The 26,659-nt window shown below is 55.9% G+C and overlaps 2 protein-coding genes and 1 long non-coding RNA gene across 4 annotated transcripts; 2 read left to right on the forward strand and 1 right to left on the reverse strand.

Annotated features, from left to right (window-relative positions):
* Window positions 1-1,030: 1,030 nt before the first annotated feature.
* On the reverse strand, window positions 1,031-21,065 carry LOC137218706 (uncharacterized). Of its 2 annotated transcripts, XR_010940824.1 has the most exons (4): window positions 20,683-21,065; window positions 5,615-8,826; window positions 3,700-3,842; window positions 1,031-3,582 (listed from the first exon to the last, which is right to left on the reverse strand). It is a non-coding gene; the product is annotated as an uncharacterized lncRNA (long non-coding RNA). The 2 variants fall into 2 exon arrangements; XR_010940823.1 differs by lacking the exons at window positions 1,031-3,582; window positions 3,700-3,842; window positions 5,615-8,826 and adding an exon at window positions 19,671-20,231.
* Window positions 4,182-6,052, forward strand: FOXE3 (forkhead box E3). The gene has a single exon (XM_067726062.1). It carries the CDS (start codon window positions 4,336-4,338, stop codon window positions 5,287-5,289), a length of 954 nt encoding a protein of 317 aa, XP_067582163.1. The 5' UTR covers window positions 4,182-4,335; the 3' UTR covers window positions 5,290-6,052.
* A 70-nt stretch (window positions 21,066-21,135) lies between the features above and the next one.
* On the forward strand, window positions 21,136-24,037 carry FOXD2 (forkhead box D2). The gene has a single exon (XM_067726061.1). The coding sequence runs from the start codon at window positions 21,518-21,520 to the stop codon at window positions 22,967-22,969; it is 1,452 nt and encodes a 483-aa protein (XP_067582162.1). The 5' UTR covers window positions 21,136-21,517; the 3' UTR covers window positions 22,970-24,037.
* The last annotated feature ends 2,622 nt before the right edge of the window (window positions 24,038-26,659 follow it).

The following is a 26,659-nucleotide window of genomic DNA, read 5'->3' on the forward strand; positions in this document are numbered from 1 at the left end:
CTGCTCGCAGGATGTTTCGTTGTGGTGCAAGGGCTCTTCGTTGGGGCACGCGGGCTTCTCTCTAGTTGTGGTGCGCGGACTCAGTAGTTACAGCACGCGGGCTCTAGAGCGCACGGGCTTAGCTGCCCCACAGCATGTGGGATCTTAGTTCCCTGACGAGGGGTCGAACCTGCGTCCCGTGCATTGAAAGGCAGGTTCTTAACCACTGGACCACCAGGGAAGTCCCTGCCCCAGGCTTCTGAGGAAGGAGCACCATCTTGGACAGCTCTGGACTTGGAAGAGAGAGGAGGTCCTGCAGCAGCCCTTGGGATCCCTGGGTGGCGGGGGTTGAGGTGAGGGTGTCTCTGAGAGTTCCTTGAGCTCCTGAGCCCCTCCTGAAGCCTCTGGGCTGTGGGTTCTGTGGCTGCTACGAGGGGCTGCTTTAGAAATAAATGGCTCTTGAGTGGTCTCAAACTGGGGGAAACTTTCTAGGAAGCCTTACGGGGTCTGGTGACAGCTCAGGCCGGTCCCTTGAACCCTCATTGGGTTAACATAGTTCTTTCTCTCCAGAGCTCTGGAGGGGCAGTCGGGGGCCCTCCTACAGTGGCTGTGAATCTTGGAGCAAGGACCTGAAATGCCTTTCAGCCTCAGCCCTCTCTCCCAGGCGGAGTGGCTGGAAGCTCGGTCCCCCACCCTCTGCTCCTTGCCTCGAAGCCCATCTTGGCTCATGGTGCCTCTGTAGAGGTGGGGCTGGGGGCAGGGAGCCTTGGGGGCTGATGCTAACAGCTTTGGACAGGGTGGGAATTTCCACTCCTATCTAGGGAGCCATCAACACTGTGTGCCCTGACCTGGGCCTTTGGCCTCCAAAGGGCAGTGGGAAGGCCGGCCCCAGGGCCAATCCCTGGCCATTAATCCCTCCTGCCAGCCTGAATATCCACCCAACGTGGTCAGACAAAGGCCTGCCCAGCCCAGCCACTGTGTTCCTCCCGCCCCAGGGGCTCCACTCAGACGCTGGGCCGCCTGGAATCCAGGCCCATGAGAAAGGGGCCGCCTTCACTGGCCATCTTATGCCCGGATGCTCAGCCGCATCCCGTCCGGCCCAGGGCCTGTGAAAAGAGGGCCCAGCCACGCTGAAAACAAGGATTAGCCCTTGGGCCACTCCCTGACACCGGCCTGCTTGGCTCCGGGAAGCAGGCCCAATGGAGGGGGCCAGGCAGACACAGAGAACTGGAAAAGTCTGGGTTCTCACCCCTTTGGCCCAGCTCCCTGCCCCCACCCTTCCCAAGAGTAGCACAGCCAACCACACATTCAGTATCATTTATTGAACATATACTATGTCCCAGTCTCTACACATGGACTGGAAAATTGAAAGTGTAAGAAAATTGCAGTCTGCCAGGGGAGGTAATAAGAGCCATTCTCCACAACCCGCCCCGTACCCCAGGAGGCTGTGGGAGAGGCATCTGGAGGGGAGCTTCAGCCCTAAGGGAAGGTGAGAAAGATGGTGGCTCTGGTTCTGTGCCTGAGTCTAGCTGCAGGGTTCTGCTGCACCTGGTTGAAAATATGCAGGCTCTGAAAGCACTTCTCTGGCTCTGCCTCTCTCCTTCCCTTTCTGGTTTAATAGCAGACGTGCCAGATGAGTAGTAGAAAGGAAATCTCCTATTACCAGTTGCCAATGTGGGCCAGGCCCTTTCATACGCGATCTCATTTGAACCTCATAACAATGCTGCGAGTGTCCATTATTGTTCCTCTTTGGCAGGTGAGGCTCAAATGAGCAATCGGCAGCCCAGGTCACTCGGCTCTTGGAGCCAGGTTCCCTGCTGCTGCCGCTGCTTGTCTTGCCTTCCTCTTTGGTGAGCTGTTCATTGCGACTGTACCATCTTATGCTCCTAAGGCCTGTGTCAGGCAGTAGCATGCAAGGTGGAGAGGGTACTGAGGTCAGGTCTGTTTGTGTATAAGCCAGGCTGACTCTTCACTGTTGTGAGTGTGGCGGGGCGGGGGGAGGGGTCGTCTCTAGATCTCCGAGTGTCATCTTCTCCTTCCTCTCTGCTTCTACAGCCCCCTCTGCCTACCTCTCTCCGAGTTGTAATTGTTTGTGTGTCCATCTCTCCATCAGATTGTGAGTCACTTCACCTCTGTCTCCCCTGAGCACTGGCAAAGGGCCTGGCACAGAAGTGCTCAATGAATGATGTGGGCTAATGAGGCCAAGAGAACTGAAGGAAGGACGGATTTGGATTCATGTGGAACTGACAGCACTTGCAGATCGCTTGGACGCGGGGAGTGATGGGGGAGGTAGGAGCCCGAGATGGTGTCCATATTTCTGATCTGGGTGGTGAGGGGCAAGGGGTCCACTGGCTGAGATTTGAAACGCAGGACGGGGAGGAGGATGGGGTCGGGGGTGCACGAGGTTGAGCGTCATGCCCAATGCACACTTGGACATGCTGACCTGGAGGTCAGCAGAGCGGCTAGGCATCAACTTTGCAGCTGAAGTCGTGAGAGCTGGAAGGCCTCCAGAGTAAATTATTTCTACAGTCTCGGCTTTAAGCTACGGTGTTCCTAGTCTTGGTGCCAGGGCACTGAACTCTGGGTTTAATCCCATTTGCCACCTACTAGCTGTGTGAGGTTAGACAAGTCTCTTAACCTCTCAAAGCCTTAGTTTCCTTATCTGCAAACCAGGGCTATTAATAGTACCTGCCTCTCAAGGTGTTCACGTTTAAGTGAGCTAATGTGCGTAAGTGTTTACCACATACACAGTGCTCTGTGATGGTGGCTGGTGTATTATCAGCTGAGACTGGAGCTGGGAGAGCGGAGTCCTGGAGCTTCAAGTTTGGAATTTGAAGTCCTAGGCCCTCTGGCTGCTATAGCTAGTTTTGATCATCTGTACCCAGGGGCACTCCACATCAGGGCCAGAACTGGGGTGAGGCACCTAGGGCCCCAAATTTAAGGAGGCACTGGCTCTCAAATGCCGACCCTGCACTTGCACCATCCCAAGAGTGAGAGGCTCCTTAAATCTGGGCCACTTCAGTTGCCTTACCTACTCCCAGCCCTGTTCCCTTGAACTTGCCTACCTCTAAGACAGACAAGTCTCTTTAAGACAAGACTCTTTCATCCTTTAGTTCCCTCCAAGCCAGGTCTGGCTTTCCTGTCACTTTGGAAAAGTTTCCTGAAATAGGCTCAGGGTTGCATCTCTTCTGAACCGTGTGGTGTGTGCTGGTATTTCCTAGAGCCAGGTTTTAATAAAGACTAAGACCACCCCGCCTTCCCCAATGAGATGCGAGTCTGGCATTTCTGGGCCAGTAAGCAGCTCTCTCAGACCTCCAGTCTGTGGAAGCACTTGGGGGTCACTCTCTGACCCAGTAACTGCTCCTTGGAACTCTGGGCTGTGCAGGCTGTGTTTTGTGCATCTTCCCAGTGTGCATGACATGAGTGTGTGAGAAAGGGAGCCCTCTTTCTAGAAGAGAAGGTGCATGGAGAAGAGGCAGCCAGAAGGCAACTCCAAGTTATAGATTTTCCAGGGGGCTCTTGATTTAAAGCCGTCAGTCCTCCAGTTCCCAAATCTGCTAGCTGGACCAATTTTCACAATTTTGTTTTTCAAAGGATGCTGGCCTGCATGGGACAAGATTGTGGGGGAGATAGCAGAGATCGGAGATGCTGACCCTGGAGCCAGGAAACATCCTCCCCTGAGACAAGCCGGCCTCCTGCTCTCCCCTTCCCTCACCCTACCTTTCTCCATTGCCTAATGTCCCAGGGTGGGCCTGGCATCTCCCCGACCAGCACAGTAGCAGGATGCTGAGGGCTAGCAAGGCGGCAGGCCCTGGGTGGCTCTCATCTCTGCCCCAGCTGGGGTTGGAGGGACCGAGAGGGGACTAGGAGAGAAGAAGGATGGAGGGGACAGGAGTTGGCTGGGAGAAGCATAATGGGGAGGGGGCCCAGAGAGTGCGCTGAATGGGTGGATTTGTGATTGGCATTGAGCCAAAGGGGTGGAGGTTGAGGGAGGAGCAGAAAGGAAAGGGGGCTGACGGAATCTGGTGGGATGGGGCCGGGGCCGGGGCCGGGGCCAGGGCCAGGGACTGACCCCACGGAGATGAGGAAGGGATGAGGCTGGGTCTGGGGCTGACTGACCCAAAGGGACGAGACCAAGGGAGGGGTGAAATGTTGGGGGGTGGGGATGGGAATGGGGGAGAATTGTCAGCATCGTAAGAGGATTGGGAAGGCAAATTAGAGGGGAGGCGCTGGCCAGCGGAGAAGGTCCGAGCCCTCGCCCCTGGTTTGGGGCACAGGGGGAGGGGGCCGTGTCCATATAAGGAGGGTCAGCGGCCCCAGCTCTCTCCGAGAGCTCGGGCAGGCCGCCGCATTCTCATGCCTGGGCGCAGCGACATGGAGCCGCCCGCTGCTTTCTCGGGCTTCCCGGCCCCGCCCTCGGTCGCGCCGTCGGGGCCGCCGCCGTCGCCGCTTGCCGGAGCCGAGCCCGGGCCGGAGCCCGAGGAGGCGGCCGCGGGCCGCGGGGAGCCGGAACCTGCGCCAGCGCCGGGCCCGGGCCGCCGCCGCCGCCGGCCCTTGCAGCGAGGGAAGCCGCCCTACTCGTACATCGCGCTTATCGCCATGGCGCTGGCTCACGCCCCGGGCCGCCGCCTCACGCTGGCCGCCATCTACCGTTTCATCACCGAGCGCTTCGCCTTCTACCGCGACAGCCCGCGCAAGTGGCAGAACAGCATCCGCCACAACCTCACGCTCAACGACTGCTTCGTCAAGGTGCCCCGCGAGCCGGGCAACCCGGGCAAGGGCAACTACTGGACGCTCGACCCGGCGGCTGCCGACATGTTCGACAACGGCAGCTTCCTGCGGCGCCGCAAGCGGTTCAAGCGCGCCGAGATGCCCGCGCTCCCTGCCGCGCCGCCCGCCCCCGCCGCCGGCCCGCCGCCCTTCCCCTACGCGCCCTACGCGCCCGGCCCCGCGCTGCTCGCGCCGCCTCCTCCCGCCGCTCCGGGCTCCACGCCGCCCGCGCGCCTCTTCAGCGTCGACAGCCTGGTGAGCCTGCCGCCCGAGCTGGCGGGGCTGGGCGCCCCCGAGCCGCCCTGCTGCGCTGCGCCCGACGCCGCCTTCCCGCCCTGCGCGGCAGCCGCCTCCCCGCCTCTCTACTCGCCGCCGCCCGACCGCCTGGGGCTGCCCCCGACGCGTCCTGGCCCCGGACCGTTGCCCGCAGAGCCGCTGCTGGCCCTGGCAGGGCCGGCGGCCGCGCTCGGCCCGCTCGGCCCGGGGGAGGCCTACCTGCGGCCGCCGGGCTACGCGCCGGGGCTGGAGCGCTACCTGTGAGCCCTTCCAGCCCGGCGGAGTGGCTCGGGCCCCTCTCCCCCAGGACGGGGCGCTGCCTGGGAGCCCCCATCTGTGCCCCGTTGGCTTGGAGCGCACCTCGGAGCTCCCAGTTCTGCTTGATGGACTGAGCACACCTGTTGCATCTGTCTCTAACCCCCATCTCTGGGGAGCCTCCCGCTGTCTCTCCACCGGACTGAGTCCCCCTCCCCACCGCGAACTGTAAGGCCCCCGTTTCTTCGCCCTCCACTGTTCACGCCCCCCACCCGCCAGCGCCCTTTTGGGTCCCACGTCTGGAGACCCTGGATCACCACCTGTGAGCCCTCACCTCGGGTTTCTGGTGAAGTCCAAGCCTTCTGAAGCCAGACCTTCGATCTCAAGCCACTTCCCGACTGGCTCCTCACTTCTTTAACCTTCCCTGGTGTTTTTATAAGACAAGGAGTCAAACCCAGGTCAGACTCCCAGGTTTATGACTCCCTTGCTGTTGTCCCTTCATCCCCCCACAAGTTTGTCCCCGCATCCCCCCAGTTACCTGTACGTTCTCGGTTTCTTACTGGGAGAGCGCTCCCCTTCCATACAGACGCACCTAGCTGAGCTCTTGCAGACCCTGAGGACAGTTCTTCATCTCTGAGACAAGCAGCACCAGGGGTTCCTTAACTGCAAGGGGAGTTAGTGGGCTGCCCCACCATATGGAAAACTTGGGACTTGTTAGGTTATTATTTTTTTTAATTAAAACTAGTTTAATTAAAAAGAAAGAAGAAACCTTCCTCTGGGCCCGGTGTGTCGGCTGGTGACTTGGGGGAGTGGTCTGGGGAGGCAGTGGGGGAGCTTTGCTCAGGATCTTGGGTCACCACATGGGGTGAGCCCCTTGTGAGTTATTAGGCAGAGGTTCATGAAGTAGGATTAGGATGTGATTAAGCCATAGCTGTGCACGTAGTAGGCCTGGTAAAATGCCATCACCTAACGCGGAGGTTGGTAGAGGTGAGATGGGGCGTGCAAATGAGTGTATTTGGCCAGTGGGTTTGTCTGCTGTGTGGGATTATTCCCAGCTCCCATGGATAAGGGAGCGTTGGCTACTCCTCCAACAAGGACTTACTGAATGTGCCGAGCACTGGGAATATATCACTAAACAAATGGGCAAGATCCCTGCCTTAAGGAGCTTACGGATCCGTGGGGAAGAGACATTACCAATCAGTTCTCAGAGAAATGAGACAAGAGGTCTAGAGCCTTCCACTCAAACTGTGGTCCAGGTCCCAGAGACCTGGGAGCTTGTTAGAAATGCATAATCTCAAGCTCTAACTCAGATCTACTGAATCATCAGATTCCACATTTTAACAAAATTCCCGGGTGATTAGTATATGCACAGTATTCTGGAGGAAAGGCACCGTGCCAAGGCTGGGGCTCAGTTTAAAAGTCTACTCCCTACTTTAAGGAGTGGGACCAGGCTGCAGAACCATACATGCCCCGCTGGATGAAGCCTGAGTCTGCACCATCAGCTATGTCCCCTGTTTTACCTCCCCTGCTGGATTGGGAGCTGGGGCAGCAGGGACCTGAGCTGACTCATGAGTGTCCCCAGCACCAAGGACAGGGCAGCACTGAGCAGACACTAGGAGGTTGCAGCATGAGGGAGGGAGTTGGCCTTTGACCCTATCCTGCTCTCTGGTGCTGACCCAAATGCTAAGCGTCAGGCTTTTCCAAGCTCCTTTGCCCCAGAGTTTTCAGTCTAGTAGGGCCTGGATGAGGTGTGGGGAAGGGCGGGGGAGGGGATCAGTGTGTCTGAGCCCCCGGTGAACGTGATTTGCATGTTGGACGTGCCTGGTGCTCCTCTCTTAGATGCAAGAGTTTAAGGCTCCAGGGCAGTGATTGAGGGTGAACATGGAGCATAGGCAGCTCATAGAGAAGACCGGTTCAGGAAATCTGAGAAGGCAGGGAAGGCCCTCTTTAGAGGTAGGGCAGTAGGTATGCACAGTCTTGGTATGAAATACCCTGGATAGACCCTGCTCCCTCAGCTATTAACCCCTGTGGGCAAGAGTCAGATCTAATTTGCCTGATGCATAGTGGCCCTTCACTTAATATTTGATGACTGACTGACTGAGTGAATGAATCCCTAGTGTCTAGTATTGTGCCTGACGTACTGAATAATGATTGGGTTGACAGTACTTTGGCACCTTCTTACCCATTCTCACTTTTAGTCCTTGTGGTGATCTGCAAAAGAGCTGAAAGAGGTGAAAGAGGTGGAGGTGGACACTAGGTCCCCACTGGTCCAATAAGAAAATTGTCCCTCCCCAGGGCCCAACAGGTTATCGAAGATCCTGCCCTCAGTTCTCTAAGGAGTAGAGCTCCACAGAGATGAAAATGCAAACTTTCTTCTGCTCCAAATGGTGTTACAGCCCTTCCTCCTGCCTCACAGCACTTCTTGAAAAATTCCTTCTAAATCCAAAAAATTTCCACGGAAGGGAAGGTGAGGACCCTTCTTACTCTACTGAAGCCAGGAAGTGCTTCTTGAGTTCTGAATTCAATTCCTGCCTCTGCCACATAGGTCTCTGTCCCTGGGATCTTGAAATAGGACAAGACAGGAAATGTCTGCACAGAAATACTAGAAAGGTCACTACTGAACTGGAAAATCAGAAAGGTTTTATTTCAAAAATGCCTCTTTAATTTTCCTTTATTCAACAGCATTGAGGGCTTACTGTGTGCCAGGCCCTGTGCTGGGCTCTGAGGCCAATACAGATACAAATACGAGAGTGTTTATGCCCTTACAGAGTTCATTGTCTGGAAAGCTACATGTCATAGAGTGCCTTAAGAATTTTGACACCTTGGGAGGTGTTGAAAAAACAAAACAAAACCCTAATTCAATTATGTCTTTAAAAAATCACCAAGTGGGACTTCCCTGGTGGCGCAGTGGTTAAGAATCCGCCTGCCAATGCAGGGGACATGGGTTCGAGCCCTGGTCCGGGAAGATCCCACATGCCGCGGAGCAACTATGCCCATGCGTCACAACTACTGAGCCTGTGCTCTAGAGCCTGTGAACCACAACTACTGAGCCCGCATGCCACAACTACTGAAGCCTGTGCGCCTAGAGCCTGTGCTCCGCAGCAAGAGAAGCCACCGCAATGAGAAGCCCATGCACCGCAACGAAGAGTAGCCCCTGCTCACCGCAACTAGAGAAAGCCCGCGTGCAGCAGCGAAGACCCAGTGCAGCCAAAAATAAATAAGTAAGTAAATTTATATTTAAAAAAACAACTGATAAAGAAGGGGTGAACACGCAAAATAGTCATTCTCACATATGAAAGAAGATGCAGAGCTCCTCAATGAAATATCAGCAAATTGAAGCCAGTAGTGTATTACAAAAATGCACAATCAAGCAAGTACAGTTTATTCCTGGAATGCAGGATGGCATTATTAGAATTCTTAGCTCCACTTAATAGATGATGAAATTGGGGCTCACAAAGGTTAAGTGACTTACCCAGGTCAAGCTGCAAAGTAACTGACTCAGAACTGGACTCCAGTTTCCCCTGGCTCCAAAGTCATTCTCTTCCTCTGAGAAAGAGGCCAGTGGAGGTGGAAACTTAGATGGAAAGCCCCAGACACCAATAAAATTCCTCAGCTCACCCCAATATCCATGTCCCCCCAACTCACACCCACAGTCCTGATCTTGAAAGCTACTTTTCCAAGCCAAATGACAAGTTCTGGTTTCCTTTTTCTTCCAGTTTTCCACTTCCTCCCTCTTGGACACTTCCCCTCTCTCTCCCCTTTCCCTGAACTCCTCTCTCTCCCCCCCCTTCTCCCCTCATTAATTTTGTGGAGACAAAAGCGCCACCTATTGGCCACCTTGTATGCACCTGATTTAAGCAGGAAATCAGTGGAAGGAAGCCAGGATCCATTTGGATGCTATTTTGGGCTGGGGGTGGCTTCTGGTGGCTGAAAGGCACTTGCTCATGGGGAGCCCAGTGATTTGTTTTAGAAGAGGAAAACTGGCTGTAGTTCCCACCTTCCCTGGGAAGCCCTCCCAGATCTCCTTTCCTCCCCCATTCTTCTTGGCAGCCCTTGATGCTGACCCATGGTAGAAGGCTTGGAAAGTGGGTGGGGTGGGCAGTCCTAGGTGCAGAGGATTGAGCCACTCGGTAAGAGGGAAAGAGAAGAAAGCGTGCTGGGCTGGGGTCAGAAGCCTGGGGTCTAGTCCCAGGTCACACACTTAGACAAGGCATTTCCTTTCTCTGTCCTTCACAGCAATTCACAACTCTCTCCAGGGTCCCTGATGGTGTGCCCCTCCCCAGCTGAGGACTCAGAGCTGAATCAGACACTGCCCTGTTCAGAAGAGTCAAGTATCAGTGGGTGACAATAGAGTGTGCAGAGTGCTGACAAGATGAGGGAGCTATTAGGTCACTTTGGTCACTCACCAGTTTGGGTCTCTGCCCTGAGCCCAGCCTCAGGCTCCTTTGAAACAGGGGGAATGTGCCCTGGCCTCTCTGCCTGGGTGGGATGGCCTTTGTAACCAATCAAGCCACTGCGACCGTGGGTAAGGATATTCTGACCCGCCTGGCTGGGGGCTTACCAGGACAGGGTCTGTGTCTTTTCTGTCCACTATCTCCCTCACTGGGCAGCCTGGCCAGGGCTGGGCACACCTGGCTTTGGCCTGAGATATCCCTTGTCTAGAGGCTGGACTTGGGGTTTAGAGGATGAAGAGAATTAGAGACAAGAGGCCTGAACCCTGCTTCGGGGAGACACAGGCCCCATCTTGGGCATCAGACCACCTCCCTGAGTTGAGGAGGGGCTGGGGCTTGGTGAGTTTCACAAGGAATTCTTCCTGGAGGAGGTGAGCTTGGTTTGGGTTTTAAAGGAAGGGAGGGGAGAGTCTGCTGCTCCAGTTCCTATGAAATCCCCTTTCCTCAATCCTAATCCTTGTCCAGACTGGCAAACTGAAAAAGTCTGACTACTTCCAAAGCCATTTAGGTGGGACCAAGAGGTCCCAAGGACAGAGGGCTGGGAACAGAAGAGAAGGAAGGCAAGGAAGGAAGGAAGTCTGGGGTCCTAGCTTCCAGACTCCCTACTGCTCTGCCTGAGGGTGGCAGGCCAACGCTCACAGTTACCCACTAGGTGGGGCTCTGACGTCCCTGCTTTCCACACTGCAGCCACCACCCACTTCCTCAGGATGGAGCCCAGAGAAACTGTTCAGTGCACAGTAATGGTTTTTATTACTCTTATGTGCTGCACACTCAGCCTTAATTATTGGAATGATTCCACTGTTTCTTTTAAAGTATTTATTTAATTGTTAAATAGGCAATACATTTACTTGGCTTTGAAAGTATAAAAAAGTATTCAATGAAAAGTCTTTCTTCCATTTGTGTTCCATATTTGCCCCAACGGGTAATCAGTTATTAGTTTTTACTTCATCCTTCTAGATATTTTTGTTGCATATACAAAACAAAACAAACACACATTATTTTCTCCTTAAAAAAACAATTGGAAGCATAATATTTACACTGTCATGTATCTTGACTTTTTTCACTCAACAATATATCTTAGGGGACTTCTCTGGTGGTCCAGTGCTTAAGACTCTGCACTTCCACTGCAGGGGACACGGTTCCATCCCTGGCTGGGGAACTAAGGTCACCGCATGCTGCATGGCACGGCCAAAAAAACAAACAACAGTAACCCCCCCCCCAAATATATCTTAGAACTCTTTCCAAATCAATACATAAAGAAACTCCTTATTCTATTTTACACAGCATACTATTCCCTTATGTAGATGTGCCATTATTTGCTAATAAACCCACTATTGATGGGTATTTGCATTGTTTCCAACCTTTTGACATTCCCAAACCAGCCACAATGAGATCTCGTACATATATCATGTGTGCAGGTATATTTGCAGGAAAACTTCCTAGAAGTGCATTTCCACACAGCCCTTATCAAGACACCAACCTCCCTGTGTGGTCACAATGGTTCTTTTGGAAGCTGTCCTCTTTTATTTATCAAAGGGACCCTTAGTGACCGGGGTCAGAATTTCACCTCTCAACCCTCACTGCCCTCCTCCCCAGTGGCCTTCCTGCAGATGCTTTGGCCTCTGGATTTGGGAAGGCCGGGCACTTGCCACCTCCACCTGGGTGGGGTCTGTGCTCTGGCCGTCAACCTGTGCAGGGTGATGGCCCCTTCTCCCTTCTAGCCCCCAAGCCCTGGGCATTACTGACAGGTGCAGGGAGCTAGCTCTTTTGACCTCTACTGTTCCAGCCTCCAGGCCTCCTGCCAGATGCTGCCGTCTCCCCTCCTGGCCCTCCCCGTCCGGGCTCCAGTCATGACTCCCTTTTCCTGATCATAGAATCACATTCTAAGATCTGCTCCTCTCTGGCCTCGGATTTCCCATTTCATTGCTTCTAATGCCCCAAATCTGAGTAGCCCCTGCTTTGTGAGACAGAGTGGACAAGGGAAGATCAAACAGAGCCCCTTGAGAGGCAAGCATGTGACTAAGGGGAGACAAACTCCTGGCTGAAAGCAAATCCCTCCATAGCCTGGGAACCTTGGGGGTCAACCCAGACCTGTGACCTCAGCTCATGTGGCTGAGAGCGTGCCATTCGGGGCTGACCTGGGCCAGAATGAGAAAGAACCTGGGTAAAGCCAGGCTGTGCAGAAACATGATAATTAGTATTGCTGTGAATGGTAATTGCTCACACTTGGAATTATAGGTAGGGCACAGTAGTTAAGAGCCCTGATTGTGGGGCTTCCCTCGTGGTGCAGTGGTTAAGAATCCACCTGGCAATGCAGGGGACACGGGTTCGAGCCCTGGCCTGTGAAGATCCCACATGCCGCGGAGCAACTAAGCCCGTGCACCACAACTACTGAGCCTGCACTCTAGAGTTTGTGTGCCACAACTACTGAGCCCGTGTGCCACAACTACTGAAGCCCATACGCCTAGAGCCCGTGCTCTGCAACAAGAGAAGCTACTGCAATGAGAAGCCCGCACACTGCAACAAAGAGTAGCCCCCGCTCACCGCAACCAGAGAAAGCCTGCACACAGCAACGAAGACCCAACGCAGTCAAAGAAAAAAAAAGAGCCCTGATTCTGGATCCAGACTGTCCAGAACAGAAGATGCACTTCTCACATGTCAGATGAGGATACTGAGGACCTGGGAGGGACAGAGGTTACACAGGAAGAAAGGGGCAGGACTGGGAGAAGATCCCAGGCCTCGGGACTCAAGTACAACTGCTCTTCTTCAGTCTCACGGACAAACCAGGGGGAGGTGCATTCTCTCGGCAGCTTGGAGCAGGCATGCTCAAAAATGTCAAGGTTGAAGAGAGCGAGGAACCTCACGAAGGCCTCCTGACTCATAGTTCGTTCCAACTAGAGTACTGACTGGGTCTCAGGAATCCCTGCGAGGTAGCGCTAGGAAATTCCCTTGGTCTCTGTCTCCAACCCAGCTATCTGGATACTTTACAAATGAGAAAACTGAGGCGGAGATTATTTGAGACTAAGAAGTGGTGAGAGCACAATTAAGACCCAGCTCTAAGACCTGTACTCCTTCTGCTACACCTGGATGCCTCTAAGATTCCTGCCCAGTGATTATCCAGCCTCTACTCATGCATTTCCAGCGATGCAGAGCTCACTACCATCAAAGCAGCAGATCGAATCTCTGAGGGACAGCCCTGTTGGAATTCTTTCCTTCCATGGAGTCACAGAAATTGAGTCTCTTTACAACCTTCAGGCTCCCTTTTGCCCTGGCCTTTGTGTTCCAGGTCAACCCTGCAGAGGTTTGGAGATGGCAGCTGTGTCAGCCCCGAGCCCTTTATTCTCCAGGCTAACACCCCAGACCAGGCCTTTATGTCTATGGGACGTTCCCCCACCCCTCCCTGTATTAATTAGGGTTAAGTTCAGCTGTGAGTAACAGACACCCCTCCCCCGGAACCTCGCCAACCAAAGAAAATTCCACAACAGTGGCTTAACCAAGATTGAAGTTTGTTTCCTTTTCACATAAAAGTCTGTGCAGGCAGTTCAGGATGGTGTGGCACCTCAATGGTCTCAGGAACCCAGGATCCTTCTTTCCCGTGGCTCCGCTGTTTGTGAAGTTAAACTCAACCAAGCAGAAATTTGATGCAACCGACCTTAAGCAAAAAAGGGGAATATCTTTAGAATATGTGGGAAGTCTAAGGGTTCTAGTTTCAGGCAGAGCCAGAGGACTGAACATTGTTACTAAGCTGTGTCCCTTTAGGGTGTTTTCTTCTGTGGATGGGCTGTCAAACAGCTCTCTCCACAGAACAGGAAGGATGGTTGCTGGCAGCTAGGCCTACGTGCTAATCTTCTGATCCAAAAGGAGAAGCGCCCCTCCCAGAGCCCCAGAGTCCTTATATCCTGGCGTCTCAGAGTCTATATATCGAATCTTGTAGAAGGAGTGATTGGGTCAGCTTAGGTCACTTACTCCTGCCTAGACCTATCACCAGGCCTTGGACGGGCAATGCTATGTTTGATCCAGACAGGTTGCCTGTCTGCTCCTGGAGGTAAGTGTGAGGGGTACAGAGATTGGACAGTCCCATCAGGACCACATGGAATACAGGAGGGGAGGTGTTACCCAACAGAGAGGTGGGACATCTCAAAACTGAACATGTTCGGCTCACTATGCTAAGGAGATTGAGTTTTGTCTCATAAGCAATGGAGAGCTCCTGGGAGACTTTGGCAGGGTTCGGCTGGTTTGATTGGTCAGAACCATTTTAAAAGAAGGAAACTGAGGTAGAGAGCATGAGAGAGAAATCCAGTGACTGCTGGGGTCAGGGACCAGGGAATAACTCTCTCTGATGGGGGGCACACATTCTCCTCCCTTCAGGGATGGGGACTGATGGGGGAGAAACAATGTCTGACCTTAGAGAACACGTATCTCTGTTGATGACATAAGCTAGATACAACCTTATCTAGAGTCGCAGAGTGAGAAAATGTTGTATGATTCACTCATTCATTCAGTTTCCACATATCTAACATTAATTGAGTACCTATTATGTGTTGGATTTTGTGCCTGGCAGGAGGCAGAATGTTTAATGATGATGAAGATAGTGATAAGAAACATTTATTGAGCTTCTTTCAAAGTTTCAGGCACTGGGCTAAGTGCCTTCTATGCATTATCTCATTTAATCTTCACAACAACAAATGAGGTAGGTACATTATTGTCCCCATTTTATATAGAAGGAAAGATGAGGATGAAGACAATATAATGCCTGTTCTCAAGGAGCTCACAGTCTACAGAGGATGACGGACTAGAAAACAAATCATGACAAGAAAGGGGAATTAGCATTTTGTGAGAACAGAGGCAGGAGCCCCTCACAGCCTGGCCAGTGTGGGGTGTTATCGGGGGGAAGCAGCTTATAAAACTTGACATTTGAAATGGACAGAGGATTAGGAGGAATGAGCCAGGAAGGAATGAGCTGCATGCAAAGCTGAAGAGGTGAGAAAAAGCAAATCAGAGGTAGGGTAGTGCAGGGGTTCGCAATGAGGCTGGACAAGCAGGCAGGGGCCAGGCTGCCTGGTAGCCTGTGCAGAGAAGCACATGATACCCAGAAGGAAAGCATCTCTGAGGAGGCCTCAGGCTGCCAGGCAGGTATCATTGGAGCCTCATACAAATTACATGCAAATCGCCACCCTCCCCCCACAGCTTCTCCTTTAACTTTCTAACTGCAAGCACCAGAAGGCCTCCTCCTGCTGACCTGGGATCTCAGAAACATCCTCTGGTTATTTATTAATGCCCACTCTCTCCTTTTCCCTGGCAGAGGGGAGGGTGGTATTTGCCTGAATTGAAGCTGTCTGCAGCCTCCAGCAGACGTGCCTGCTGATGTAAGACACTCAGCCAACCCCTGAAATATGCAGCCCTTCAAAGTGGTTTGGGAGCTGGGGGAAGGAAGAGTCTGACCTTCCAGGGCAACTTTGCCCTCCCTTCCTTCCTTACTACCCGGTCCTGGAACAGGAACCCGCCCCCTGCCTCACAACACACACACACACACACACACACACACACACACACACACACACACACACACACACACACACACACACGTGTTCCTTCTTGCATTTTCCCTCCCCATTCCGGTGAAATGGAGAGGGCTCTGGGCTGAGGAATGGGAGACTAGGGATCTGGTTCCACCTCTGCAATCGATTTGCTGTGTGACCTTGGGCAAGTAAGCCACTCTCTGGGTCTCTATTTCCCCATCTGGGAAAGGAACTTTGAAAATCTACAGTCCAATTTTGGGATAAATGACTTCATTCTTTATTTACTGGTGGGGTGGGGTGGGGAAGAAAAACAGCACATCCAGCGAGGAATGCAAAGGGTGGGTGGAGTGGATGGACTAATGGTTTCTTTGAAGAAGGGGAGGCAGGAAGCAGGTGGGTCGTGTAGTGCAGTGTACTGCTGGAGTAGAGGTTTCAGGCTTTAGGTTCTGAGGAGCTCAGAGCAGGAAGAGGGGAAGATGAGTTGGGTTCTCAAAAAGGCTTCTTTCTGGAGAAGGCGGGATTTGAGCCAGGATTTGAAGCCTGGGTACACGCTGGGAAAGGAAGCAAGCATGCGCAAAGAGGAGTCTGGAGGTTGAGTCTCTGGGTGACTTTGCCAAAGGAGTGGGGTGGGGAAGGGGCGCTTTGGTCCCAGACACGGTCGTTCAGTTCCTGCCTCTCTGCGTGAATGCGCGGTTCCTCCAGAGGTCGCTGTTTCCCAGGAATCCGTCACCAGCGTCCGCGCCGCAGGGCCAGAACTCCCGCTGGTCCCCTCGCTCGGCTTCTGCGGGGCTTATGTGACTCCGCAGCAGCTTCGGAAGGCTCAGGCCCGGCAATGTTTCCCCGCCCGCGCGGGGGCTTACCGCTTCACCAGTTACCCTGCCGGGGGCTCCGAAAGGCTAAACGTGACTGCGTGTGTGTGCGTTCGTGTGTATAGGGTAGGGGACCGAATTCGGACGGCTCTGCACGCCCCCCCCCTCGCCGCCCCAATTCCGGTCTGCGAAAGGCCGTCCGGTTCCCGAGGCACTGCTGCCCTCGCAGGCGGCGAGGAATGGGTAGCAAGGAGGCGGCCGCTGCAGTTTTCCTGGCTCTCCGCTCGAAGCCCCTGTACCCTCTCCTCCCTCTCCTCGCCACTGTCGCAGCCCCCTGCCCAGGCTCGCATTCTCACATCCTCCTTCCATGCCGGGGTCACGCTGTGGCCCGAAGTGTGTCTGCAGCCCCCGACCAGGTCGCACCCCTTCAGGACCCGAGGCGGAGCTGTGGGCCTGGCTGGCGAGCCTTCCAGGGCTGTCCCCGTCACAGATGTGCGGTCGTGAAGGGAGAACTCGGCACCGGCGCCAGTCGCTCACGGACGTACTTGGGCACACAAAGCCACCGTCGCCCGGAGGGGCAGTCACACGCGCGCGGACCCGGCAACACAGGACGCACTTAGACAGCAGGGCACTTTGACCTGAGGCCCACGCTCTGCCACACCTGGAAGCGTTCCCTACTCCCCTGGCCCGGCGGCACATCTCCCACGCGTGTGGAGCCTGCCCTGGTCACTGCGAAGCCGGCGCCCCAAGTCGAGCGGTTTGGGAGCCGCGCTGTTTTCACCCTCTCCTAAGCCCGCAACCCTCTTCCCGCGAACGAACGGGAGTGCACAGGCTCCGAGGCGCCCTGGTACAGCAGCGACCGCGCAGTGCTGCGGCCGGAGGGTGCTCGCGGGGGCCCCGACCACGTAGCCAGGGGGCGGTGGCCGTGCACACTTGGAAGAAGAGAAAGACTTTTCCTCCAGGAGGTGGAGGGTACCCGAGCTGTGAGGGGCCGCAGAGGCGCCGACCCCTGAGCCCGCGCCTGGGGGTGAAAGAGCGCACGCGGAGGCCCTGCCGTTTCTGTGCTCGAAGAGGGGCCGGCGTCTCCCTGAACTCCCGTGTGTGGGGAGCCCCGCCGCCTGCAGTTCGCCCCTGCAGGTCACACAATCTGGAGTCTCCCGCCTCCCACTCAGGGCCAAGAGAGCCGATCGCCTTTGAGCAGGCGAAGATGTGGAGGAGAAAGGGGTCGGGAGATGAACCCGCTGCGGCCACAGGGAGGGACGGGAAAAGGGGGTGGCTGCGCGGGTCTCGTCGCTTTCCCTGAGCCTGGCCACGTTTGTGAATAAAATTAGAGAAGTGTGCAGGCGTGGGGTCCCCTGCCCGGTTCAGGCGGAGCTTTGCAGCCCGGCTGCACCGAGGGCGGACCTCCGCGCTCGCTGCACTTGAGCCCTCGAATCCTGGGAAGGCAGAGGGAAATCTCCGCGCTGCGCCCCCGCCTCCAGCAAGCTCAGCGCCGCTCTCGGCCGGTTTTGCGATTGACTTAATTACATTCTCATAACCATCCGAGAGTTCTCCTTTCCCGCGAGGCGAGGAGAACAGCACGTCTACAGGGAGCAAAAGAAGGGAAGGGAGGAGCCTAAGGGGAGGGACGCCATTGACAGCAACACATCGCAATAAACACGCAACAACCTCTCCCCGGTGCTCCGAACATTTTGGAGTGGAAAACCCCTGAACAGGCGCCCCCCAAACGCATCCTCCCAATCGTTTCTGAGCTACTCAGGGGAGGTGGCTAAACAGTGAGATAGAGGAAGGAGGGGGACTGGGAACTACCAGTGACATTGTAACCAAGACCTGCTAAATCTGTCGCCTCCTGCTTCTTGGAGGCTGCAGGCATGGGTGCTGGTGCCCGGGCTTCTGGGAGAGCACCCAGTTTTTCGCGGAGCGCAGTGACAGACTCACCCGGGGACTCACACACGACCCGAAGACGTCAGAGAGGCTGAGCCTGCAGATGGGAAAGCCTGGAGCCACGGGAGACGGGCAGGAAGCTAAACGAATCCCGAATACCGGGTCGCCCTTCTCCCATCCCCAGTGCATGTACTTCTGGCAGTGTTCAAAACAAATTTGCCCAGAGCCTTGGGAAGAATGAGAGGCTCCCAGAAACACCCCTCCCCAGGCAAGAGTCGAGCTCGTCCAGGGGTTAAGCAGAGTTACTTGGATAAATAGAGGAGCTATAGACTGGGAGCCTGGACATCTGGGCCCAACTCAACTCGGGGGCCCTTCGAAAGCCTTGCAAGTCACTGGATCTCCTGGCCCTCAGTTTCCACTCCTATAAAACTGTGTGTGTTTTTAAGAATCTGGAGAATTTCTTAAGAATCACCTTGCAGAATGGGTTGGGGGGCCATGTCCCCTTTCCTTAACTTGGGTCTCAGCAGCATGGAGTGTGCAGCAGGGCCAGGCAGAGGTGGGGGCTGGTGGCTGCAGCCGCTCTATAGAGAAGTAGAGTCCTGACTGGAGCAAGAACCAGGATATTTGGGCAACAAATGCCTCCGCTAGTCTTACCCTGAACTTGGGCAGGGCGCTGGAGCGTGGGGAGCCAGGAGAGAGTGCTGGCAAAGAAAGAAGCTACTGGTTCACGTTTGCCGTTTTAGAAATGAAGACATTTAGAAAGTGAGACGGAGAAGCGTGATGTCAATGCTGATTTCCCTCCACTTACTTAGACATTAGCAGAGCTGGGCTGGGTTGGAGCTGGTGTGTATTGGTGAATGGTGAGTGTCAGAGGGAGCTCCACGTAGTAATGAGCAAGCTTGGGGTGTGTGTAAGTTTGCCAGATAAAATAAATCTGCTAAACCTAGCAACGCTGGGATTCTGAGTTTATCTGGACTCACGCAAAATACCAATACTTCTCTCCAAGGCCTTCCCCCCGCCCCCGGAGGGACCTATCACCTAGGAAATTCTGATTCCAGGGCCACTAGTCCCTGTCCAATTTCCTGACAATGGTTTGAGGACCGGATCTCTTCTTTTTCCCAAGGACAGTCTTTTTATGCAGACCCAGCATACTGGGTGGATCCCCTTGGTCTGAGGTCCCAGAAGGGGGTGCCCAGTGGACGTGCTCTCACGGGATATGAGCAGCCAGACCTGCCTTCCACTCTCTTCTGCTCCTAGCCGGATGGCTGGAGAGGATGGAGAACCCTATCATGAGGATTCCACGACAAGGGTGCACCTGGCCATGCTCTATCATGTTGTAAGAGACTGAGTCCTCACCCGCCCACCCGCCCACCGCGGGCTTCTGTTGCCCCACCTGTGGAATACACTACATTGGAGACTACTGTTGGGTGAAAGGGAGATTTCATCCACCCTCACATGACCCTGCTGAGATACAGCCTGCAGGGGCTGCAAATCCCCTCCCACCCCACTCCCAGCACTTATCTACAGAGGACCTAATTCAGCACCGGAGAGCATTAGATAGCAGCAGTAACCCAGTCCAGGGCTAGACCCTGGTTTGAGACCCAGGTGGGAGGCGATACCACCCCTAACCCGTTTCTCTCTCCCCAAGAGTCTGCAAAGTGCCTTCAATACCCTCCTTTGTAAGTAGCCTAGAATGATATGGCTACATTTACACATTAGTCAGAGGGTAGCTGTTTTCAACCTCATTTTTACAGAGAAAGAAACAAAGACACAAAGACTTATAGCAACATATTACAGAACAGGTAAGTAGTGAAACCAGGACTGGGATCCCAGCAGCCTGGCGCCAGGGGCTCTTAACTTCTATTCAGAGCAGGAAACTGAGGCTGGGAGGGGGAAGTAAGTTGCTGACTGTCCTACAGCCTGTGACAGCTGAGCGCAGCCGGGTCTCGCGCCTCGCATGCCCGAGCTTTGACCACGGCGGGGCGCTGTCGGGGCAGCAGCCCGTCCATCGGCTCAGTACTTGACCACGTCCAGCGCCCATCTCCCCTGTCACCCCCAGAGGTTGAGATGGGCCCAGTCTGAGCTGGAGCTACTGGTTGCTGGGTTCCTGGGGGGAGGCCAGGGGAGCAGGAGGACTATGGGCAGGACCCCAGCTGGCGAGAAAAAGGGCACAGGACCAACACTGTGTGCACAGGATCCTGAGAGATGAAGGCAACATTGGCTTGCGGTTGAGGTCAGGGTTCATTGACGGACGTCTCGGTGGGGGTCCTGCTGCCTGTCTGTAGAGCCTGCAAGACCGGCCAGAAAAGAGGGGAGTGGGGAGGAGGACTAGTGGCCCTGCAGTGCGACTGGGGGTGGGAGAAACGACGAAATCGAGCGAGGGATTCTCGGACCCACGAACAGACATCCAGATAAATGCAGAGTTTCCACAGGAAACACAGGCAGAGATTCACCGAGGGCGAGAGAAACACAGAGTCACAGGGCTTGAGTGAGACAAACGGATACCAAGACAGAAAAAGGTCGGATACAGGCAAACTCGGCGATGGACCGGTCCGCGCTCCCAAAATACAACCGAAGCGCCCCGGAAAAGTTCTAGGAAGCGGGCGGCGGGCAGGCGGAGCGCTACCCGGGTCTCCCCGCACACACTGCCGCGTCTGGAGCCACGCGGCGCGGCGACGGGATGGGTGACGGGGTCCCGGCCTTGGAGGGGAGGAGAGGGGCGCAGCCGGAATCTCTCACCTCTCCGAGGCCCGAGGCTGAGAATGCCAAGTGTGCTCCTCGCGATCACTCAAGTGCGACTGCCCTTGGGCCGGAAGCCGCTCGGGCTCCTTCGGGCCCCCCTCCGGCGGCGTTGGTCCGGGCGTCTCAGGCTCCGCTGGCGCGCCAACTGCGCTTCGGCCTTGGTGGCCCGGGCGCTGCCTTGGGGAGATGATGGGTGGGGACTGTCGCTACTACTCCCACCTCCGGCTGGAGCCCGCGTGAACCTTAACATCCAGGGCTAAGCGCACTGAAGGCAGCGGCCCCAGGGAGCGGAGGGTTTGCGGGATCTGCGGTGAAAGGAGGACCCGCCTCGAGCCACCCGATCCGCGCTCCCGCCGCGGCGGCTGTTTGTTCCCGCCGGGCCCCTCCGCGGAGGCACTCCGCCCGCCCCCGCCCCACCCAGCTCAGGGAGCTCCGCCCCGGGCTCGCGTTCTTCCGCCTTAGGCTGCCGCCAGGCGGGAAGAACTAATTTACCGACCTCCCCTCCCGGGGTAGGGGGGCGGCTGGGGGCCGAGACCGGCTGTGTAAGGGAAGGCCTCAACTCCTTCCGCCCGCGCCCGGGGCGCAGGCCCCCGCTCGGTTTCCCAGGGCAGCGAAGAGAGCCGCCCCCAGTCGGGTGCTCATCGAGAGGTGAGAGCGGCCGAGTGGGCCACGAGGGGGCGCTGCGGAGCTGGGGGACACCCCTCCCTGCCAGCCTCAGTCCCCCGCCCCCTCCCCGCCCGCGCGCAAAACACACTCGCCCCAGAGGCAGCGCGGCGGAGCCCGAGCCGCGGCCGGAGCGGAGCCGGAGAGCGGCGGTGGCGGCGGCGGCACCATGACCCTGGGCAGCTGCTGCTGCGAGATCATGTCCTCCGAGAGCTCCCCGGCCGCGCTGTCCGAGGCCGACGCAGATATAGACGTGGTGGGCGGCGGCGGCGGCAGTGGTGGGGGGGAGCCCCCTGCCCGTTCCGGACCCCGCGCCCCCCGGGACCCACTCCCCCACGGCCCCGAGCCTCCTCCAGAGGAAGCCGAGGGGGACGCCGCTGACGACGAGGAGGAATCCGGCGGCTGCTCGGACGGCGAGCCCCGCGCTCTAGCACCCCGAGGGGCGGCGGCCGCAGCGGGAAGCCCAGGGCCAGGCACTGCGGCCGCCCGGGGCGCGGCGGGGCCCGGGCCCGGACCGCCGTCGGGGGGCGCGGCGACTCGGAGCCCGCTGGTGAAGCCGCCCTACTCGTACATCGCGCTCATCACCATGGCCATCCTGCAGAGCCCCAAGAAGCGCTTGACGCTGAGCGAGATCTGCGAGTTCATCAGCGGCCGCTTCCCCTACTACCGGGAGAAATTCCCCGCCTGGCAGAACAGCATCCGCCACAACCTATCGCTCAACGACTGCTTCGTCAAGATTCCCCGCGAGCCGGGCAACCCGGGCAAGGGCAACTACTGGACGCTCGACCCGGAGTCGGCCGACATGTTCGACAACGGCAGCTTCCTGCGGCGCCGCAAGCGCTTTAAGCGGCAGCCGCTACCGCCGCCGCATCCACACACGCACCCTCACCCTGAGCTGCTGTTGCGCGGCGGGGCTGCGGCGGCGGGGGACGCCGGCGCCTTCCTGCCGGGCTTCGCGGCTTATGGCGCCTACGGCTACGGTTACGGGCTAGCGCTCCCGGCCTACGGCGCACCCCCGCCGGGCCCGGCTCCGCACCCGCATCCACACCCGCACGCCTTCGCTTTCGCCGCCGCCGCTGCACCTTGCCAGCTGTCGGTACCCCCAGGCCGTGCCGCGGCGCCTCCACCCGGACCTCCGACGGCTTCGGTGTTCGCGGGCGCAGCCTCGGCTCCGGCCCCTGCGCCGGGCACAGGATCGGGCCCGGGCCCCTCAGGCCTGCCAGCCTTCCTAGGCGCGGAGCTTGGCTGCGCCAAAGCCTTCTACCCCGCGTCCCTGAGCCCTCCCGCAGCAGGCACCGCGCTCCTGCGCCAGGGCCTCAAGACGGACGCGGGCGGCGGGGGCGCCGGGGCCGGGCAGAGGCCTTCCTTCTCTATAGACCACATCATGGGCCACGGTGGCGGCGGGGCAGTACCCCCGGGCGGGGGCGAGGGCTCCCCGGGATCGCCGTTCTCGGCGGCGGCAGGTCCTGGGGGTCAGGCCCAGGTCTTGGCCATGCTGACTACCCCAGCCCTAGCTCCAGTGGCCGGCCACATCCGCCTCTCGCACCACGGGGACGCGCTCCTGTCCTCAGGGCCCCCGTTTGCTGGCAAAGTAGCAGGCCTCAGTGGCTGCCACTTCTGACCGTGTCGGGATCTGGGCCACTGAAGCCCGCACTCCTCAGCCTCTCCCGGGAGCTCCTGCGGTCGCAGCGGAACTCAGGGAGTCTATTTATGAAGAGTCTCCAGACCTGGGGCCGGCGCGCGTGACTTAGCACTTCAGGCTCCACGCTCAGAATCTCTGCGATAGTTGGGACGAAGCGGGCTCCGTCGCTCAGGGGGAGGCCCGGGTCTATGCGACGAGGTCGCTGGCCATGATCCCGTTCCAGTTTGAGCAGTAAAAGGGTGAGGGGGAAGTCTTCGCTTTTCCCCAGTCTCTGCGCCTCTCGGCAGCCCCGGAAGAATGCTCTCCCGGAGAGGTGCCCGCCCAGGCCCGGCAGATCCCGCCAGAAACACCAACATCGCAGAGAGGTCTCCATTTCTGCCTCTCCCACACTCCTTCCCCAACTTTGAGGCCCTGATTGTCCAATATTATAATTTAAAGACACCTATTCTCTGCTTTGTGCTTAAAAGAAAAATTCACCTTTTTTTTCCCTTGCTGTTCTCCAAGGAACTTCGTTCTCTTGGAAGCCTACAGCAATGTCTACACAGGCGAAGTTGAACGGACAGGTGAAGCGAGGGGTCTCCACAATCCGTGCGCAATCCCGGAATCCCACTCCATTGAGGAAAATCCTCCCTCTTTTGTGTTGGGGCGCTTTTGAAGAAACTTTACCCCTTTCCCGTGGCCGGCTGGGTCCAGCCATCCAGGGCCAGCAGCCCGCTCAGCGGTCTGCTACGTCCCAGGCCCTGGGATATTTATTGTAGCTAAAGGCAATGAGGTTGGGGTGGGAGAGGAGGGTCTGGGTCAGGGACTGGAGAGGCGGGGGGCGGCCAGGGCACATCCTGTGGCAGGGGTCCTGTAATTATGTGTAAATATCTGTACAGCGGGCTGCTATCTGCATTCTCTGTCCACTGGGTGTGCATTGATTTAGACTTCTCCACTTGGGGAGACTCTGTGAAACTGTCTGAAGGTTTGTGTGGAAGAAAAGAAAAACCTGTCTCCCCCCACCCCACTCCCCATTGGTGTCAATTGAATAAATGTACGTGAACTCTAGCAGTCACCAGCTCTGTCTGCTTGTCTGCACTCCCCTTTCCCAGTCCGGGGCCTCCCGGACTCCTAGGCAGAGTGGAGTGAGGAAGGGCCCTGGGCAGCCCAGGCAGGCAGAGGAGGGCTTAGGCTTATCAGATACAGGGGACAGTGTGGCCTTGGCCCTTGGCTGTTAATGGGGCCAGGATTCCGGGAAGACTGTGACCCCTCCAGCGCTTTCATTTTCGCTCTGGTCACAGGAAGGTTTCTGCCTGGGGTTCCGCAGAGAGGCTTTGTTTCAAATGCACCTGGGGATTCTCATCTTCCAGTTTAGACTTTAGCGTGGCCTGGGCTGATCTGGGTGCCTCGTGCTCATGGACACTATCTATACCCATTAAGTACAATTTGAGTGAAAGTGTTTACTGATGCATATTCTGTAAGTCTTTCTGTGCTACTATGGTTGGGGGGTTTTATGGAGCTTGTGTTTGTGTTTGTCTGGGTTGTCACGTAGCCTTGCTTTTTGTCCCTTTTTTGCAGGGGCGGGGCGTTGGTCGTATTTCAGGATATCTGTGTTTTTATTTCTGTGTGTGTCTGTGAACGTGTCTCTGTGTTTTCTGTTCTCTGTCACCATCTCTTTCTGTGTCCCTAAGAGGAGAGAGGTCTCTCTCTGGCCATTGTAGGGCCTTCTTTGCATTCCCCCCTGCCACCCTCTCCCACTCCTGGCACATGGAACAGTTAGAGTGAAAGGCCTGAATTGGAGACTGTGAAACCCCTCTCTCCTCCAGCCCGAGAAGCTTAGAGGGGCACTATGAACTAGGGGAGAGAGTCCATGAGGCCCTGCTCTGTTAAGGTAAACCTCCCCAACCCTTGAGCCACGCTCAGAACTGGAACCTGTTGCCAGAGTTGAGTGCAAAGCCATTGGGCTGGCTGGAGCCTTCCATAAGCCCTGTGCCTGGAACTCCCAGTGGCCAGACTTGCAAGTGTGTTGGGTGAGAGGTGATGCTTGGGGTGAAACAAAGATGGTTACTTAGCTCTTTTCTCTGAACATTCAACTGCGGTCATAGAAGAAAAAGAGAAATATGGAGGTGCAGTGAGAGGCAGTTCAGCCTTCACAGAAAATAGACACATGCTGGGGGTGAGTGTTGGGAAACAAGTGACAGAGAGAAGGAAGAAGAAAGGGTCAGAGAACCAGATGTAGAGAACTTGAGAGGGGCAGACAGGGAGAAGCCATACAGGCTGCTTTAGCCAGATTCTCAGGCATTAGGAGCAGTAGGAAAGAAAGAAGAGGTAGAGGACAGAGTACCCTGTACGAAGAGGGTCAGAATCAGGATCAGGGTGAGAAGAACACACCAGGGCTGAGGAAGAGGGGTTGGGACTTCTAAGTCTCTTAACCGCTTGCCCAATGGAGACAAGGTTCGAGGCGCATATGTTAAATGCAGCCTCTCTGCCGGAGGTGAGGTGCCCTTTCCTCCATCTTGATGAGAGACTGCAGGAGTGGAGGGAGATTGAATGCAGGGAGCCAGCCACCTTCCCATGATTTTATCGAATAGTCCAGGAGAAGTAAGGTTACATTCAATGGGAAAAAGGGAATGTCTGCTGATACTGGGATAATGGCCTCTGGCTGCCTGCTTCATTGACTTCTGTTGCTGAATTTGATTTCATTTCTTTTCACTTGAGGAAGGTTGAACATTTGAACATGACCATGTGTTTGCCCTTAGTAAAACACTTTATAGCTTACATGGTCTCATTTTCCATGAATATGTCACTTCCAGATAGTAGGTTGGAGCTTCAAGTAAAAGACACCAATTTGTTTCTCCTCTAGAAGAGAGAAAATTAAGTCAGCCAGAATTCATATCTGATGATGTAGATAGATATTTCCACACCTGCTACTTCCAGGAGAAGCAGTGGATCCTTCTGGATTCTTCAGTGTGTCTTTGTGAAGGGTGTGTGTGTGTGTGAATTTATCTATGCTTACTGCTTGGTGTAGATGTATGTGGCAGAGGGTCTGCGTCAGGAAGAGCGAGAAATAAGAGGATTGGGGAAGAGTGAGATGCATCCTTACAGGCAGGGGCTTCTAGGGAGCTTTAGGGTCCCCGACCAATGATTCAGACCCTGGTTTCCCCGTGGGTCAAGAAGGCCAGATCTGGGCCAGATATAATTACTGGCCTTGAAAAATACTAGAAAAGAATTGTTGAGATATGTGCACTGTTGAAGGCAGGGGAGAAGGCAGGGTGTTTTGAATTCAGAACTTTTTCAGGTTGTGTGGGCTGGGAACCTGTTAATTAAGAGCTGGCAAGGACCCACCTGGGGCCTGGACTGTAGGGAGGGGCAAGGAGAAGACTGAGGGAATTGCACGTTTGTATGGTAGAGTCCTGGGACTTTTTTTTTCTCCCCCAGACCAGAGAGGTTCTGTAAGAGGTTCTGTGGGCTCCCTCCCACCCTCTGGGTGCATAAGGATGGGTGTTCAGTGTAAGTCGGCTTACCTAGGAGGGAGCCCAGCCTCCTGGGAGGAGAAATAGGCCGTTCCATCTGGAGCGGCTCTTGTGGGTTCCCTGGCTGTTTGGGTGGATACAGCTGAGCCTCTGCCCCCGCAAGCTACAACGATCGGTGACAATAATAAGAAAATATCCAGGGCACACCTTCATGTCT

Source organism: Pseudorca crassidens, chromosome 2, assembly GCF_039906515.1.
Source record: "Pseudorca crassidens isolate mPseCra1 chromosome 2, mPseCra1.hap1, whole genome shotgun sequence".
Taxonomy (NCBI): domain Eukaryota; kingdom Metazoa; phylum Chordata; class Mammalia; order Artiodactyla; family Delphinidae; genus Pseudorca; species Pseudorca crassidens.